At 36.3% G+C, this 19369-nt stretch overlaps 1 protein-coding gene across 1 annotated transcript in view; it reads right to left on the bottom strand.

Annotated features, from left to right (window-relative positions):
• Positions 1-19369, bottom strand: part of SKAP2 (src kinase associated phosphoprotein 2) — a 103424-nt gene that overhangs the window by 40060 nt on the left and 43995 nt on the right. The window contains exons 5-6 of the mRNA XM_057408298.1: positions 6229-6306; positions 5421-5504 (exon numbers count right to left, since the gene is read on the bottom strand). Coding sequence (XP_057264281.1) covers positions 5421-5504; positions 6229-6306 — 162 coding nt within the window. The remainder of the gene's footprint in view (positions 1-5420; positions 5505-6228; positions 6307-19369) is intronic.

Raw genomic sequence — 19369 nt, 5'->3', positions numbered from 1 at the left:
AAACAGAGAAAATGCAGATCTGCATTAAATTTGAGAGCCACTTTAAACATTTTTCGTACATATAAGCTTCATTCATCCTAAAAATATTTAAATGTTGTTAACAACGGAAACAGGTCCAATATTGTATCAGGGAAGAAAAGAGTCTCAAGGGAAGCAGAGAAAAGGGGTTTGAAGTAACCTTGCATAACTGAGTCCATGGGAACTTTTAAAACAAAGAAGGGTAAACCTTCAATGGGGTCTTGAAATGATTGGGTTGTAAATTTGAGGCCTAAGGCGATGTGCCCATATTATTAGCACATGTAAAATGAATTAGTGCATTCTGAAGAACAGAGCAGACTCGGGTAGTAGAAAGGAAAGAAGTTACAGAGAAAGGCATAAGGAACAAAGGCAAACAGAAAGATTTCAGACACTGATAAAGTATTTATAGATACTATTAGAATCTATAATTTAACTCTCTTCATCTTGAAATTAGGAACCTGTAAAATCTTACAGGTTTACATGGCTTCATGCTAAATTTAGTTGACATATTTTTCCATATGCAGGATGTCTGCTTCCTAAAAATAGTGTCAGTATCTCCAAAACAGTAATTCCTTCTCCTGCTTTTGGAACAGTCCTTTCCAAAAGAATGCAAATGAGTTCTTCCCTTTTAGATAGCAGACCTGAAATGCAATCGACTTTTTCTCTCTTTCCTTTAATCTAGTCCTCTGAGAAATCTAAACTAAAAAAAAAAAAAAAGAAAAAAAAATAAGAAACAGAGGGAATTCTTGAAACTATTCAGGGCATCAGTTTGTTTATATGCAGTCTTTTTTTACTCAATAGTTACTTTTTAAAATAATGCACTGTTAATGGCAAGCGTGTTTTTCAAGGCCTGAATTTAACATTCTCATAGCAGAAGATTCAGTACTCATTCGATAGATGCCTTTGATTGCCATTCCCCTGCTACAAAGTCCTGTTGAATATCCACAATTCCTGGAGATTTCTGTTACTGATTCTGTCAAAAGTATAAACTAAACAAGGATTTTTGCCTTTTTTTATCTGGTTGTTCAGACAGGGAGGACTAAAAGAAGGAGGTCTGTAGCTATAAGCAAAATGGTAGGAGAAATTTGTGAGTTTAGCATGTGGCAGAAATTCCAGTAGCCTGCTGAGGCAAGTAACTATGATTTCGCTCTCCCTTAATAACACTTAGTCACCAAGTTCTTCAAAAAAAAAAAACAGAACAGAAAATAAAACAAAATCACGGTTTTTTACACAAATATAAGAAGATTCCATTGGTCTGGCCACCACTGTCTTCCTATTCAGAGAAATACATAATTTTTATGTCCATGTTAAAAATACTAAATAAGTATATAAATAAAACCTCAGTCACTTCTAAAAGCCTCTGAATTGTCCCTCTCTTTAATATCATATTACTGGCAGGCAGGCAGATACCCTTTTCGAGTTATAAAGATTAAAATAAATTTTTAGTGCCCATTAACAGTGGAGAAAATTGCCATGATGTTATCAATTACTGCCTTGCTAAACATTTAGCTGATCTCTCCAGCTTGCTGAGACAGAAGGGCATATAATATTGTGGCCTAGTGAGGAAGAAGGAACGAAGTCATTAATTCATTCATTTACAAAGCAACTAATTAACTTTCCTTCTTCACATGCACCTCTAGGTCTGGAAGGTTAGCCATACAACCCAGATGCTTGAGAACACAGGAACTGCCAGAGATCACATAGAGAAATGATATGCAAAAAACAGGGTACCTAACTCAGGATGCAACTGCATGGAAGGAAAGAAAAGAGAAGGATTATACAAGTTTTATGGAAGGAAAGACTATGAAAAGGAGGACCAGGCAAGCTTCTGGAAATCCAAGCCAGCTCTGACATTTGAATGTGCTTCTCTGCAGTGTTGTGGGCCACATGCTGGCAACAGATACCACAGCACAAGCACAAATACACATGCGCCTCCTGCAATACCCATTTTTGACATGAATTAGGTGAAACCTTTAAGCGTTTTTCCTCCATCTACTCCACGTATCATTGATCGGGTGGGGGAAAAATGTAGGTGATTCACTTAGTCCTGTCTATACTGCAAGGATAAATAACACTGTTTCACTATCCAGTGCAGTGTACCAAATGTATGAGAAAATACAGGAGGAAGCAGTGAAACAAGACATTCCTTGCCCTGCAGGCATCACAACTGTTAAAAGCATGCTTGTAATCTATTAGGTGAACATACACACATACACAAACACACAGTCATTTACTGTATTTTCACAAGCTTTAGCTTGTACTATATTCTCCTGGACTAGGCCTCATATTTTTCATCATTCAGCTGTGAATAAATGAGAGTTTTACTTACATGCGTCTGTGAGCCTTATACACTTCCATACTTCTTGTTTTCCCGATGTAAAAAGGATAGTGTTAGAAGAACTGAAGTATTTTGGAAACAACAAATCCACACAACCTAATAAAAAGGCATCCAGCAGCCTCACATTTAGCATTCAGTTACATTTACACTGATATGTAAGCATGAAAATCAAACTTTGCCCAACAAAATACACACTGCACCAGATACAAAATATCCTTCACAGTTACTCACCCATGTGTCCAGTTTTAAAAACATACACAACGTAAAACAAGCCAAGCAGGACCTAAGAAATCCCTGCTGCCTCTCTGCATTATGTCCCCCAACACACACACAGGCACTAGCACTCCATTACCCAGTAAAAGTGATTAAGGCAGCAGGACTGAGCATGTATGGAATCCCCATCTCTCTTCAAACCAGGTTCAACAAGGGGGGAATATTCCTGGTGTGTGAATCAGCCCTGGAACCTGTCAGAAACCTGATACAAAACACTTGCAGACGTGGCACAGGCAAGGGCAGACCAGCATCTTTTAGACAGACACCACTCCAATGATTCAGGGGGTGGTAACAATTTGCATGAAGCCACACAAATGCACACTTCACCCATATGCTGCAGCTGGTAAGAGCACACACTGATCTTCTATGTGGTCCAAGTTATCTGGTACAGCGTCAAGGGCCACAGCAAAAGAAGGGTCCCAATGCAACAGCGCACTATAGAATCATAGAATCATAGAACTATACTGCTGACTGTAATAGTTGGAGTGAAAACAGTTTCAGGTTCTTCCAGCAACTAAATGCCAGATCTCAGGATAGTCTCATCACACACCTCATCCATGCTGACAACCTGCAGCTAAACAGTGTGATAAACAGCAGCACACACGTTCACAGCCATCAGGACATCAGCTCAGTTTCAACAGCAAACTAGTTTGCCATGGAACTACAACAGTCACTGGTATTCAATTTCTGCACAATGATGGTGATTTGCTTCTGCACTGGAACTGACACCTTTATGTACTACAGCATCACAGGGCTGAAAAAGAGTACCTCCACCAAGTATAGAAAAAAGCTTTCTGCTTCAAAGGCAAGTTCTGGAGTGACTGTTGATCATCCCAGATCTGCAAGATGAAACAATTCTACCATGCTACACTAGTTTTATTGCACTAACAGCACCAGTCACATGGGGTAGGGCAGAAATGCATGCACCTAATTTGTTTACTTCCTCCATGAGCTACTACTTTTTGGAGCCCAGCCATGCCTACATTATTTACATGGATTATATGCCTCTCCCCACATCATTAGGTTACAGTTAGCAGGATCTTCCCTAAACAATCTGCAGCCTACAAAAGCTATAAATGTATAAGCCAAAGCATCTGTCTATAGATTCTTAACGGAAAGAAATCCCACGTATCCCACAGTCAATTCCTAACATGACATCAACTTGTCGAAGGCTAAGCAAAGTGCTTCTGTGCATTTTAGGGAACATGATTCCATGCATCTTAACTTTTAGCAGTCATGATGCAGCCTGGATAGTCAGGTTGTTGCAAAAGAAAAAAAAAAAAGAAAAAAAAAAAGGGGTGGAGAAGGGCAGGCAGGCAGTTGCCTGCCTTAATGCAAAGACCATGTACTAGAAATCATGAGTGATTATCAGCATAGGCACAAGGAGAAGAAATAAAAATTACCAAGCCTTCCCTTCTTTGTTCTGTGGTTGGGGTTTTTTGGTTGGTTGGATGCTTTGGGAGGTTTTTTGGTTGGTTGTTTTGGTTCCCCCCATCTCTTCCCCCTCCTCCCAAAAACAAAATCTGTAAGAACCAGCAATATATCCCAACTAAAAAAAAAAAAAAAATCCATTTTTTAAAGTATTAGGTAATGTATAACTACATAAAAACAAATATCAGAAGATAATTTTCCAGAGAAAGAAATGAATCGTTACTGACAAGTCACTGTTAATGCCACACCTCCTCAAAAATTTTAAATAAAGACTCTTTAAAAGGTTTTGAATCTTCCTCAGTCTACAAATCCCAATAAAAGAGTGAAGAAGAAAAGCAAACATTTAGCAGATATACTAACAAAACACTAGAAATGGAGAATACGATGGGAAACTCGTGAGATGAAAACTGGACTTTCAATTAGAACATTATTTCTTTTGGTTTTAGAGAAAGGGTGAGTTTAAATAAATGAGTCAGCACATATTGAAGAATGAAACAAACTGGATCAAATTAGTCTTTGAATAAAACACCACAAAATAACTACCTGCACTGATCTCAAGAAAAAAGTTTCAACAGATAGTTTGCCCAGGAATAAGTACACAGGTTGGTTGTTGGGGTTTTGGGGGGGAGGAGAGGACAACATAATTGCACTTATAAAATTTACTCAGATCTATTTCTGTATCATTTGTTCTACCCTTAGACATCAAATACACTTAGCATACAATTTAAAAGATGTTTATTAACTGTCAATTTTAAAAATTCAAAGTGATATCAAAGCATTTATGTCAGACTCTTTCTAGATTGGCCATTAAAAGTTAAAAGTCACTTTCACGAGCTAGCTTTAGTGTCCAGGACTGGCTTTTAATTAAATATATTATTTAATTTCTAGGTTTTTCAAAACATAAGGCATTTAGAAAGAAACATGGAACTCTATGCTCCCTGCAAAACTATGTGGGTTTTCAGACTAACACTTTCCTGGATAGAACCATCTTTAAAGAGCTCAGAAGGTATAATTGCCAGAGAGTGTTTTAAAATTAAGATTCCATTTAGACAGAAAGAATATTTTCTGTCCAGTAAATCAACTGAGTACCAGCATAGTATCAAACCTAACAGCTAGCTGTTATTGATGCACAAAGTAGCTTTACAAGTAACCCTTTTTCCTCAGTTTCCCCTCTCTAATAAATGAGTACATCACTTACAGATTCTGAAGAATATTGACACATTTTTAAAATTCAAAGCACTGTTTAAGAACCATCTATTCTTTTAAAATTTCCATTTGCTTTCTTAAAATGACCTCCACTAAAACTTTTTTCTCTCATTAAAATACTGTTTTTATAGTTTATCATCATTATTACAAGTACCTTTATCACTTCCATAGTAATAGAAGACCGTCTTACTGATAGCACACCAACGCTTCTGCCACTCAAAGCCAAGAAAACTGTGGTCTGCAATTGATATAATTTCTGTTACATCACCGTCATTATTGAACATCAATACGTTACTTCTTTTCAAGGTTGGGGTAAGAGACAGGAGGAGACTGGAAAAGCACTAAGGAAAGGAAACAAAACCTGGGCATGAAGAGAAATGTATGGCACTGAGAAGGAAATAAAAACTGGTGATAAGAAAACAAATGGGAATTTGAAATCATATAAAGAGAGAAGCCATGTGTAACATTAAATATAAGGAAATAATTATCAACTTCCTAAATATTTCCTACACTTATCGCAGCATTAAGTGGGTATTAAAGTGACAATATAAGATTTATTGAATCAAGGTAAATATTGACCGAACCAAAGCTGAGATCAATATTTGCCCTCTTGAAGGAAAATAAATCTTGATGCTCACTGAAACATGAAGTCAACATACGGTACTTTTACATATATTCTTAATTTTTTCCTCAAAAATATCTATAAGTCTCTGAATTGTGGCTGACAGTGGACTTGAACAGCAGGATTTTGTTAGTCAATAAAGAAATAAGATTTTCTTTTAATACTACAGGAGTAAATATGTGCTCTGCTTCTTTTGCATAATAATGCTTCAACATTTCAGCCTCTATTTCGTTTTAACACTCCTGTATGAAGTTATTTGTGTGTATAACGTCAAATACTGACACACAGACTTCACAGATAGAAAATATACACTACTTTTGACAAAGACAGTTGAACTTACCCTTTCTGCGTTTTTCCAGGTATCCGGCCTTCAGAACAAACTGAAGATCCTGAGCTGCAATAAGAGGAAACTGATGCCCTGAAAGAAAAATAAATTCTGTAAAGCACCACTTTTTAAGAAAAATGCTATAGTAGCATTAATAAACTTACAGATTTTACACTCTCAATTTGCAGGAGCTACTGGAAAAAATAATTCTAGTAACTATTATGTCAGATTATTTTAAATACAAAACCCCTATAACGATAAATGTCGGAGCTGTTGCTGCTGTCCTCACCACTTCAGTAAGGAAAAATATAGTTGCGTAGCAGGCTCTGCAAGTCTCAGAAGGGAAAATAAGTAATTAAACAAGCTATGGCAACTTAGAAAACATTAGTTTGTGATTTGAACATGGTCTGTAAAGCAGCAAGTTGGATGATCAAAGCAGTAAGTTCTCAAATGTGCAAACAAAACCAAGTATCACAATTCAACACAATTAAAACAGGAATGTGGTTTTCACAATGCCAGCTTCATAGAAAAACATCTCAAAACAACACACAAGGTGAGGATTCCCTATTACACCATCTACAAGAAAAAGGAAAACAGACCAAGAGAACATAAAAGGCAATGCCTGCTGTTGACAGACCATGTCTGATTTGCAATATGACGCAAATGTATTGCCTATAGGATCTATAGGGTGATGCTGGATAGACCAAAAACATGGCATAGAACTCTACAAAATTGTTGACCTACAGATACCAGCTTTAGATTTTGTAGACCACGGCTGCATCTGCAAAACAGTGAGGATGTTCCACTGTATTTTTTTGTTCTTCTCAACTGCTAATTCATAGCTAGAAGCATGAGACTGACCAGTCGACCCTGCCTCAATTTAGAACACAAATTTACATAAGAATTGTCTTCTGTCCTGCATTCTTCCCCTCCTACAAGAGAAATATGATTTAAATGGAGCTCCTAGTATTAAGAACAGCAATATGTTAGATAATTAGCATGTAATAATTAGCATGTATATAATCATCATACTGTTTACCATAAGTGAAAAAGCAGAACAAAAAAAAGGTATCCTTCTGCTGCTGTTTTTTTAAAGTGCATGTGAATATAAGAGTGAAGTTCCTACTACTTATTATCATCAAATATTCATAAGACTCACTGTAGGTAGGTGGCAAGTTTACAGGTAATCTCATGTAATCTCATTAAGTTCTACCAATATAAACATACAAAAAAGAACTGATAGCAGTAGACAACCCCTGAGCTAAAAAAAAAAAAAAAAAAAAGAAAAAAAAGGAAAAAATCTAACCACTTTAAACTACGCAGTGTGGGTTAAAAATCAATTGACTTTGAACCAAGAACACTGCCTCTGGAATGTGGTGCCATCTTCCTGGATTTTTAGGTTGTCCCATAAACCAGATTTTTTTCCACAAATGAGTAGGTTTATGGTGGCCTTATTTAAACACAGATGTGACTGAAAAGACAAGAAAAAGAGACAGGAACACGCAGAGAACGTTATTTTTTGAAGTATGAAAATACTAAAAATAATACAACTGGCTATTTAGGCAACAAAAGATTCTGCCATAAGGCAGTAGATAGAAATTTATACACATTGATATTTCCACTGAATTTTTAATTTAATATTCCTTTTAAAGATTAGACGTATGCTAGCTATCATTTCATCTTCTATAGAATTCTTACTACTGTGTTAAAAATAGAAGAGTTACTGGCCCCGTGTACATGTATAATAAAATGATGCAGCTGTCTCCTCCTTGATAATATGCAATCACTGCACAACATTAAATGAGAATTAAATGCAAAGACACTCACTAGCTGGTACATGTAAAGTTTAATAGTTACTTAAAAAGATGATCTAATGATGCCATTATGAATGGGGGAGGTGAAGAGTTTTACAAATATACAGTGTGCTGCTTTATATTGGTCATTGGGAGGCATCAGTGTGCAACGCTTACAGCTTTGCCTCATCTAGTAGAGCTCATTTTAGAACACTGCATCCCCACAGATATGGAAGACATAAAACCTAATTAAACAAACAAAAACAGTTCGCTCTTAATTTTTTTTAACTTACGAATTCCAAGCACTAAGGATCTAAGCTTATACATTCCTGTTTGTGTCAGTTTGGGTTTTGATGAGAAAGCTTGGCAAGTGATCATTTAGTGAACAGTCAAGTCAAACGAGACATACAACCCCAGAGAAGGTAGGCAGAAGCTCATCCAAACTGACTGCTTCAGAAAGTCAAAACTTCACTTCCAGTTTTGCTACTTCTTCTGAGATAAGTCAGGATAAATTTGACAATGCCTCTTTCTGAAGCTACATTTATCTCGCACAGAGCACTGAAAGCTTCTGAGGAAAACCTGCATGAAAAATGACAGACTTCCACAGTTCTGGTGACAGTGCAGAAAGAAGCCCTCCTCACACCCTCAACCCGTAGAGCACCCAGATCCTTCTTCTGTTCCTTAAAGCAACTGAGGCAGTAACTCCATTGAACAAGCAGCAGCAGCTGGTCAGCCCCTCTGCCACTCACAATCTCTAAGTAGCTGAAGCAGAAACAGATCCCATGCATATTATCATCCTTCTGTCAGAGAAACGTGGGAACTAAAAAATATGATGGAACTTTAGCAGAAGGGCAGGAGAAATGGACCAAATTGTAATATCCCAAGACGCATACGGCTGTACATGACAGAAAAAGCATAAATCTGGGTAAATTCCTTCTTTCATTGCCCTGTATCTCCAGGAGGAAGGAGGGGGAAAGTAAGTAGTATAAAAAGTATAGAGAAAGAACCACTTCCTCTCAGATTCTCATTAACCACAGGTGTTGTGCATATGCGGCTGGAAGAACGCACAAGCATGGATATACTCTTACCCCTGTATTGTAACAAAAACAATGAGAGAAGGAAAGAGAGAATGACATCTTCCTTAACAGCTACTGGTTAGAGTCAGCATGGAAGACTCCTAAACTCTGTCACCTTTCTATGTTTCTTCCAGTTTTTTCACTTCTTTACTCCCTCATCCACATGTCAAACAAGATTTAGAGCAAACTGCAATCCCTAGCTGTGGGAACTCCTAACTGAAAGTTTGGAACTTGCATAGCAGGTTGAGGTTTTGCAGTTGCTTTCAATCAAAATGCTGCTTTCACATTCGTGTGAAACAGATCAGGCTTGACACAAATCTCACTTTAAAAAGTATCACTAAAGTAGTGTTTTGCTATAGTAAAGCAGCATTCACTTACATTACACCAGCAGCTGAGATCACAGACTCATTAGTTGACTACTGCGTGGGACTTTGAATAAGACAGCTCCTTCTTCAAACAATCTACTTAACACAGAGACAGACTGCCAAGAAAGAAGGCATACTATTTTTTTTTAATAAAAAACTGTGAAGCAAATTAAACAACATGCTTCAAAACACATATTCCTTTAGAGTTCAGAGCTCCAAATTCCCAAATATCACACTCCCACCCATGTGCATCCCAGGATGTCTTTATGACCAGGAAAATTTTTCTCTTCCTTCAAGGATCCAGGTGACATGGCCTGAATTTCAGTGCCCTCTAATTTCACTGGAGATAGCCCACTACAAGGAATGAAACGTAAAGATGCAAGGAGCTTGCACCTATTGGTATAACTTTCTTGGGTGTCTCAGTGTTTACTGCTCAGACACTTAAGGTTAAGCTGACTACCAGACCAGCAGAGACCAACAGGTCTTCCTAACAACTTCCTACTACTGTATGGTCTATTTCCAGATGTGTCATGAGCATTTAGAAATAAAGATGTTTAACATAGTCTTTCCTGAGTTCTCCTTTGGTACACTTAAGTTTCTGAAGCCAATTTTAAATATCAAAGAGTAAAGTTGTACTATGGGTGAAGAAGTGCTCTGTGACTTACACTTGTAAACTTGTGAGTTTACAGGTGGAGAAAGGTACAACGGCTCCTGTGAACCCTTCCAGTCCTAATTTCTGCTGCATCATTGCCCTGACAGTGGTGGGCAAGAACAGGATTTTAAAAAGTCTCCATTCCTGAGTTTCTACCTCAGAAATAATTTTTCAACCTTATGCTTTTGATGTGCAAACCAGATCAATACTATCCAATATTTGGGGAGATGATTATCTTGCATCCCCAATATATAAAATAAGGGAGGTCCATCTGCTTAACATTAAAGTTTTTCCTTTTTTCTTGACCACCCACTCGCAGATGAATCTGCCAGAATAATCTCTCTTCTTATCATGGTGGCAATTATTACAATGTACTCCAAACTAAAATCTGCAAGCTTTGCTTCACATGCATATTCCCAGACTGATGTGTACAAAGGCCATGAAAGACCAGATGAAAATATTTATGAGGCCTCAACCTTCAAGTTTTAGAGAAAAGTAAATTATACATATGATACACCAGGCTCTTCCTCTTGGTTCTAGACACTCTTGTGCCAAGTGAGCAGCTGGCAGTTATTACAATGCTATTGCTGCCAGGCTAAAAATTCCTCCAGTGAAAAGAAAGTAAAATGCTCTCACTCAAGCATAAAGCCAGCTATTCTACCATTCATGCTTTGACTTCAGGAAAAAAATACACCTATATGAATGTAGGTGTATTAATGTACAGGTTCCTGTCATGGTTTAAACCAAAAACACGACAATGGGGTTTTTTGTGCACAAACCCCACAAATCAAGTGTACCCCATGACTTCAGAAAGACATTAGATTATAGCCATGGCATGGCTATAGGTTCTGCAAATTGGTAATCAGACAGTCAAAAGGTTGAATTATGCAGTTTTGCACCCTACCGCAATTGTGAATTTGGCCCATTACTTACAAACATTTTCATCAGTGTCACTTGACATGAAATTCAATCATTACGCATGGTGGTTTTATTTTTGAAGGACCCAAAGCTGTTAAAATTTCACTCTGCATACAAACTAAATAAAACAAGACCAGGTTGTGTTACTCTGCACTGTATACCAATAAGAATATTTTTTATTTCTTCAATGTGGGCTAAGGGATACATAAAGCAAGAAATAATTAGAGTTCAATGCATTCTAAAGAGGTGCTTAGCATGCTTATGGGAAGTTAAACAGGCGAAGTGGAGATAAGTGTAATTCAGTAACAGCTAAGTGGTTGATTACAGCTTGCTTTCCTAGTAGAGGACCACAGGTTTAACTATTATAATGGTAAGGACTTCTTGCTCAAATAAAAATAATTCACTGTTCTTCAGTCCTTGTAAAAGAAAACTACCATTACAAAACACATTAATTCGATTATATGGAGAAAACTGATTGCTATTTCTTTATATTCCTTTAACTCAAAATATAAAATCACTATTATGGAAAATTACTTTTTCAGCTTCCTTTTACTGCACTCAAGACCCATTTATTCAAAAGCAGAAACTGAAATCCATTCCTGTTTGAATTATTGCTATTAAAAAACTTTGACACACGCTAGAAAACAGAGAGGAAAAATGCTGGCAATATTAACGTGTATCTTGTAATCTAGTATGAAACTGTATGTTTCTCTAGAAACAAAAAGTTGCTACTCTACATATCCTTTAAAATATAGAAAATACTGGGAGGCTGTCCTCAGGCTCAGGGCTCTGATGACATCTCTCAAGCTGCAATTGTAAATTGGCAAAGATTTTCTGAAAATATTCGTGCTAAAGTTGAGCAAAGGAGGAGTCATGTTTCTAGCAACAGAAGTATTTTCAGCTCCTTTTCTTCCTTTCCACCCTCTCCTCCCACACACACTCAGAATTTTGTCCCAGAATTTTTCATATCTCTCCATTTCATTTTGATCTGGAAATACAGCATTTACCCATTTTTAATAGCTACTACAGAGGGATTCAATTAACTTTGAATCTGTACATAGCAATACACTGGGGTCACATCTGTTGCACAAGCACTGTAAATCTAGGCTGAAGAGGAGGTGGTTTACTTTCATATGCATACCTTCTGCCTACATTTATTTATTTTTTTTTCTTATTAAAGAGAAGATTGATGCATACTGAATTTAAAAAAAATCCCATTTCCTACAGTTTTCTGATTAAGGAAAAGATATCAGTAAGAAGATCTCATAAAATCTCATTAGCTTCATTAACTGTCTTGAACACTTTCACAAAGACTACTTCAGTACTTTGCAAATGTGTAGTCTAATAACTCTGAATTAGCTTAACACGCAAGAATACAAAGGTAATTGTTAAAGAAAATGCATTTCTTTCAAGGGAATAAATACAACTAAAATGTTCAGCTTTTGAAACATTGGTTCACGAAAAACTAGCATTCTGATCTTCAAAGCGCTTGCTCCAAAGACTGCCTAGTCTATGATGTTTTGCACTGGAGCCATCCCCAGCATTCACCATTGTGTTCTCTAACAGTTTACAATAATTATCACAGAATAACTTGCCTTGATATATTCCTCTAGTAAGAGCCAGCAGTGTATTGTACTAAAGAATACTTAAAGCAGTGTCATCTGTTTCTAGTTTTAATTCTTTCTAATTTGGGATATGAAGTTTGGGTTACAAATGCTAATACCACACCCTCAGAGGCCTAAATGCTGAGTATTTCTTCTTGACTCCTCCCTGGGAAAGAGAGCAGTATGAGCATTTCTCCTCCCTTCCTTCCTGTAAGCTCAGGAGAAGGCAGTGGGCCAGGCAGCCTAAGAAACACTGCAACATATTCTGTATAAATATATTTGGTTCTTTAAAGCAGTTAGCATGCTCAAGATCTGTCTTTTTGTCATTTTCATTTAGCCCCTAATTAAATAACCATGTATTTAGATAGTTTAGATTTTAAAAATCTTACATCTATGGCTTCTCAATCCTCATGTCTTTTCTAAGCAAAGTTTCATTCATATTGCATTTGATAAAAGACTTGTTCATTGCTGTTGTTGTTAATAAATTGCCCTAGTCAGTCAGTCAGACTCTATTGACCAGGATCCACACACAACCTGATGGAATTATCCTGGATCACGCACTCCCCATCCAAATTTAACTCTGAATTTATAAACCAATATTGTCCTGGCCTTACACATTCTTTTGCTGGCTTTTAAATTCAGTCTAAACAGCCACTGTGACATTTTGCATAGCACTTTAACACACATGGCTTCCATCTCTTGATCCAGAATTGATTTTCACATAGGTAATTATTAAAATTTCACAAATGACACCCATAGCACATGGTGGAAAAAAAAAGTAATGTTTTCTGGTGTGAGCGTGCATTATCCCCTCAGGGTTATAAAAGGGGCCGTGGCATACTTCACAGGAGAAGCCTTCCCACTTCTTCTGTTACTCAGATTCTGAGGCAAGACAGAAAGAAGATACAGCAACAATGAAATAGTCTCTTGTACAAGGTCTGCTTCTCACAACACTGAAATATAAGGCATAGAAATACAGAAGTTTTACTCAAATTCCTCCAAGGATCATGAAAGTTTAATCAATCATTCCAGAGCAAGACAGAAAGGTTTCAATCACCCAGAGGTCCACACTACCGCTAACAGTAAAGTGTATCAATTGTAGAGATTAACAATACAAATTTTTCTTAGGCAACAAGAAGCTCAGCTTCCTACTTTGCTGTAACAAATCAAGTATGCAGGAAAACACAGAGATAAAACCAATGCCTCCTGCACTGCACTTCAGACTAGACCATCATGGATCAATTAGAGGTACTGGAAATTCTCATGAAATGATGTAGGCAAGCCAAAATTTCCCAGCATCATCTCACAGACAAGCACACACATCCAATTTTGATTAGAAACCCGAAGTACAGATCCAGAATATCTACACAATAGCTGAACCAGAGAAGGTGCTGTTAGCTAATCAGAGAAAATTAAAAGGCCAGGAATAAAGAGTCTACAGCTGGAGCACGACCAGCATGATGTCAAATTGCATATGGATAGCATCTTTAACCACATCATGATTCCTGTATTCCCAGATGACTAATAGGAAGAAAGTCCTAAAGGTTTATCAAACAGCAAGTTAAAAGCTAGTATTTAATATGTCCAGGTGAAAAAAAACAATTTTCAGCTTAATAGTTAAACATCTGGAAAATGTAATACTACAATACAATTGTACACTGCAGTTTACTACTATTTTTAAATAGCCACCTGGTGAGCATAAGAATCCCTTGGAAATAACAGCCACATATCACAACATCTTAAGAAAAACTTATGGTAATCAGAACTAAAAGTTTCCTATTACTTTTCTGATTTTGTCATAATGCTTTTAATTAGTACTTTGAAAGGGTCTAAAATTTTGTCTTTAGGCAACTGACACATTTCATTCAGCAAATGAAATAAGCCTAAATAAAGACTAAGCAATGACAACTGTTTAACTGAACATAAGAAGGACTTAATATGTTTTGGCAGAAAAACTGCCAAATGTCATTCCTTGCAAAGTTAAACAATGAACATTCAAATTATATTTTAAAATTAGTAGTACATGTTCTTTTAGTTTCAGCATCCTGGTTATGCAAGTATTTGTTACTTAACATTTTGACAGATCCATGAGAACTTAAATCAAATTAACTCTGTGACTCTTACCCAAATTTTGGCCAATACCACACAAGCTAGATTCTTCACAAATCACAGATCCATCAAAGAAAAAGCATAAATATTCTTCCTCATAATTTTATCATTTGGTCAATTTTTTGCTTTGTCTCCTCTCTTAAGTAAGCTGTATTGTGTATACCTCCTTTCCTGTAATGTTCTGTTTCTAGTTCCAGAAGCTAGTTTAAGCCCTCTTTAAAAATTAAAAAAGCAAACAGTACACTTTGAGAAGTGCCCAATTTAGCTGATCAGGAAAATCATCCAATGTAAATTTCAATCTTTGATAAGGATATTTGAACTTAGGGACATTTTCGACTATTGCTCTCAAAAGCAGCGTAGCACACTGGAAATACAGTCAGCAATACCAAAGAAATCCAGGGAAAGAAGGAAATTCTCAGACTACCACAAAACACCAATAAAAAAAAAAACAACAAAGTAAATTATATGACGTTTTATGTATGGAAGTCACTTATGCCAAGTGGCAGCCTCTCAGATTAACTGTGTAGTCTGCAAAGTTCCAACTGTTCTGACTCCTGGCCAAAGGCTTGGCCTGCTAAGCTTCTGAAAGGAAACATACATACACACTTTGAGCATTTCAAATGCTCCAACAGCTCATATCCTTGATCAAAAAAAGTTGTAACGTTACTGGTTGGAGTTGAAAAAAATCTTTCATCTGTATAGAACAAGAGATTAGAATTTCTACAGTCAGCTAAAAACAGCCTCACATTTTCAAAAGTGGCACTTGCAGATTTCAATGAAGAGATCCACAAAAGCTACAGTTTTCATTCTCCACCTTCTACGTAGTCCTGCAAACACAAAATGGCTTGAATGTTCTGCCCCATTGCCTCATTCTTGATACATTTCTTCCACTACTGATAATGTAAGTAAAAAGCTGTGCTCAGTGATCAGTGAACTATCACACTCAAAGCTCCTCTGCATTCAAAAGCTAATTTGGATTAAGATGGAGGTAGGACTTTACACTGCAGTGTGCATGTAAAGACAAGCCTTTTTAAAATGAAAATGAAAGGGAAAAAATCTCACACGAGCCTTTCAAGTTTTCCCACTGCAGCACACAAAATGCATATCAAATGTCATTCAGCATGTAGAAGTTGGAAGTTCTGGTAGAATCAGACTCTTGCAACGACACTGCACTTACAAAAATCAATCTATAGAGCAAAACCAGGAGAAAACATGAAGGTAAATACTCAAAAGTGACTAACAGTGTAATTATTTCTAAGTGCTCTGAAAAAGGTAATAAAGAGGTAATAAAAATCAAAAGGTTATATTGTTGGTAAAACACGCTGCCATTTTCAAACCTCCTCTCACAAGGAGGTTGCTACCAAAAAGAGAGAAAATTCTCCTATTTTGCTGTAATTGCATGGGGCCAAACTTAAAAAAAAAACAAGTGAAACACTCTAAGAAGCCAGCAGATCACACTACAAAGAGCCAGCAGAATACTCTTGTGTTTCCTGAAAGCTTTCCAGATGTCAATTTCAGTGATCATTCACCTTGGAATACTGAGAATTACATGAAGAATCATTTTCCAGTATCAACTTCAAGTTTTCTGAATGACCGCATTAATATTTTCATTCCATTTTAAGTCTCCAGAAGAAATCATACTTGAAGATGCAAGTAACAAGCACTCTGGCAGAAGCTGTTTTGCTCTGCTCCAATTGTCCCGTTAAGTCCCATTTTGTTACATCTTGTTGCTCAAAATGTCTACTTTAAGTTTTCAGTGGCCTAAGTGATACCAAGCTACAGAATGTATTTCCTGTTTCCACAAGATTTATCTTTCTCAGATGACTGTACGCAGTTTCCACTGGTTTTATCAAGGAGGAGTAGGAATATTTCAAATAATATTTTTATTTGAAGTTAGTAGCAATTACTTTTATTTGGGTACCATCTATGGGATAGAAATCCAAAAGTGAAAAAAGATCATTTATATTGCCTTGCTAAATGACAGCTTGTCTTTTCTTATGGTAAACACATACAGGTTTCTATATCTTCAGCATCTACCATGGGAAATCCCAAAGCATTAAGGGACTGGAAGTTTACAAATCACAGTTATCAGCATATTCTGCAATAGAAGACACAATTTGGGAAAAGAGAATCAAGAGAAGAGCTGTGATTGAGTTTCATGATCATCCATATAAGAGGAAGAAGATGAAACATTGAGAAAATGGGCATTTTTAAAAACTTTAAACTTTCACAATGAGGAAGTAGCTGAATAAACATCAGCAGGATTTTTTCCAAACTCATTGAGCTCTCATCTTGTGTCCCATGATTCTCACAACACACCTGAATTTTCCTTAAGCCTACCTCTGCACATAATAAATGTGCATTTAGGATTAGAAGAACAAATCGCCTGGTGAATGTACCACTGTTGGAACTTGAACCACTTGTAACATTAAAGGTGTATGAACTAACTGAACCTGCTAAAGGAGTAGCACTGCTTGGTCTGTGGACAGTATTTATTGATAGTTTTATGGTCTGTGGACATAAGTGGGACAGGATCTGTGAGAAGCATAATAATCTTTATCAGATAGCAGCACTGGAAGAAAAACAGACAAGCCATTAGACAGGCATAAGAGCTCATTTATACAAAAATTCCTTGGTTATTTGCATTTTATAGCAAATGGTTAACACACATACACTTCTCTACAATCCCGGCTTAATGAAACTGCAAACTTTTATTCTTAAAGCATATACAGTATTTTCTTCTAATTTAAAATGTGTTGATTCAGCTCTCTTTAAAAGTGAACAAAAATAATAATTGTGTCAAAGCTATAAACTGGTATTGCCAGATTTCAACAGAGCAAATTTTAAAGCTGATCTATGAACAACAAATAAAGAAAATAGGAATTTTAATGGAAATGCTGATACAAACTTAACTATGACAATGCTAACAGCGCTGCTATAATGTATCCGTCAGTTTCTGTAATGCCTATGACAATCCCATTAATATGAATGATGTACACTTCACATAGCATACTATATAGCAACTGCACAACTTATATCATCTTCATTCCAAGTAACAAATCAGTAATCAATATTTGTAAAAGCAGACTAATCCTTTGCAAAAATCATGGTTTAGTGATTGAAGAGTTTGCTCAATTTACACAGCTAATCCCTCTTCATCTGCTTGAGCCCTCTATTTATTCCAACCACTTACAGTGGTAGCAATAGCAGATTAATACATCCCCTCATGCTAAACATGTCTTGACAATTAACCCAGCATACTGCTGTCAGGATAAGCTTTACAAACACTGAGCTTTTCTTACCAAGCCTGAAGGCAACATTTAGAAATCAAAAGTTTACAAATAGTCTCAGAAAGATCCCCTCACACATATTATCACTTTTCCATTTAATTATTTCTTGGAGGCAGCATCTACTGTCATATTTTATGGCCCCAAAAGGTACCCTCCTGACCTTTTTTTTTATTAACAAGGTTAAAAAGCATTATAATGATGAATTCACACAAACATTTTTTTGTGCAAGAAATTTCTATAGAAACAGGAAAAACAGTGAAGAATGTGTTGTAACATATTGTTAAGTGAAAAAATGAGATGGCCATCTGTGTAAATACAAATAAATTATCATTCTTTATTCAAAGAGTTGAGCTGAAGCAGTAGCACTAAATTAAGATTACACAAAAAGAAAAAAGGTCAAAGTCCATAATGAGAAAGGAAAAAACAATAATGTTTAATTATAACACAGACAAAAATATTTAGTTACATGTACATACACCTCTGTAGCTCTGAACTGAATTTTACAATAAAGATTGGTGTAGTCCTTCAAGATTTTTCTCCATTTGGGGATTGCTACCCCTACAAAAGACAAATATTAATGAAAGCACTGTTTTCTAAACAACCTTAAAGAATTAATGTAGATAGTACTCCTAGATACACACTAAATTCATACTAATTGTTCAGATCTACGAAGCTATTTGTGCTTAACTTGCCATTGCATACAACAGGAAAAGTTAAATTCTGCAACTAAACTGACAAAGTAGTAAATCTGAACATATTTTTAAAGGTACAAATCTCAGAAGGACAAATAAAGTAGAAACCCTTAAAAAGTTAATCTGCATGATCAATCATGTCATAGTTCTTATTGTTCTTGGTAATATGTCAGAGAAACATGACACCATATTATCTGGACCGGCCAAAATAATTTTTATGTCCTCATAGAATCAAATGTCAGTGGTACAATAGTACAATCACTTGAGTTCTCATAACAGCAGTTCACAAGCATAACAGCATAAAAAGAAAAAAATAAATATTACAAACAAACAAACAAAAAAAACAAAAAAAAACACCCCCAATGGGGGTGGGTTGGTTGGTTTGTTCAAAAAAAGAAAACAAGCATTAGGAGAGAAATCAGAGAAGCTGATGCTCAGAACAGAAACTGAAACATGCTGCTTTGGCCAATACATTAATTACCTGGCTAAATTAATCCTGAATTATCCAGCTAGCTCTAGAGATGCAACCTAGATTCAGGAATGCACTTAAACACAACTGGCAGAGAACAGAACACTGACTTAGTCATCAGGTATACTCAAAGCATACATCACAAACTTGATGTGCTTGATTTCTAATTTGAAATAGATCCAACAAAG

The sequence above is a fragment of the Pezoporus wallicus genome, unplaced genomic scaffold, assembly GCF_028554395.1.
Source record: "Pezoporus wallicus isolate ANWC-B61680 ecotype Strahan unplaced genomic scaffold, APGP_CSIRO_Pwel_v1 contig_7841, whole genome shotgun sequence".
Classification (NCBI taxonomy): Eukaryota; Metazoa; Chordata; class Aves; order Psittaciformes; family Psittacidae; genus Pezoporus; species Pezoporus wallicus.
This window is presented reverse-complemented; position numbering and strand designations above follow the sequence as displayed.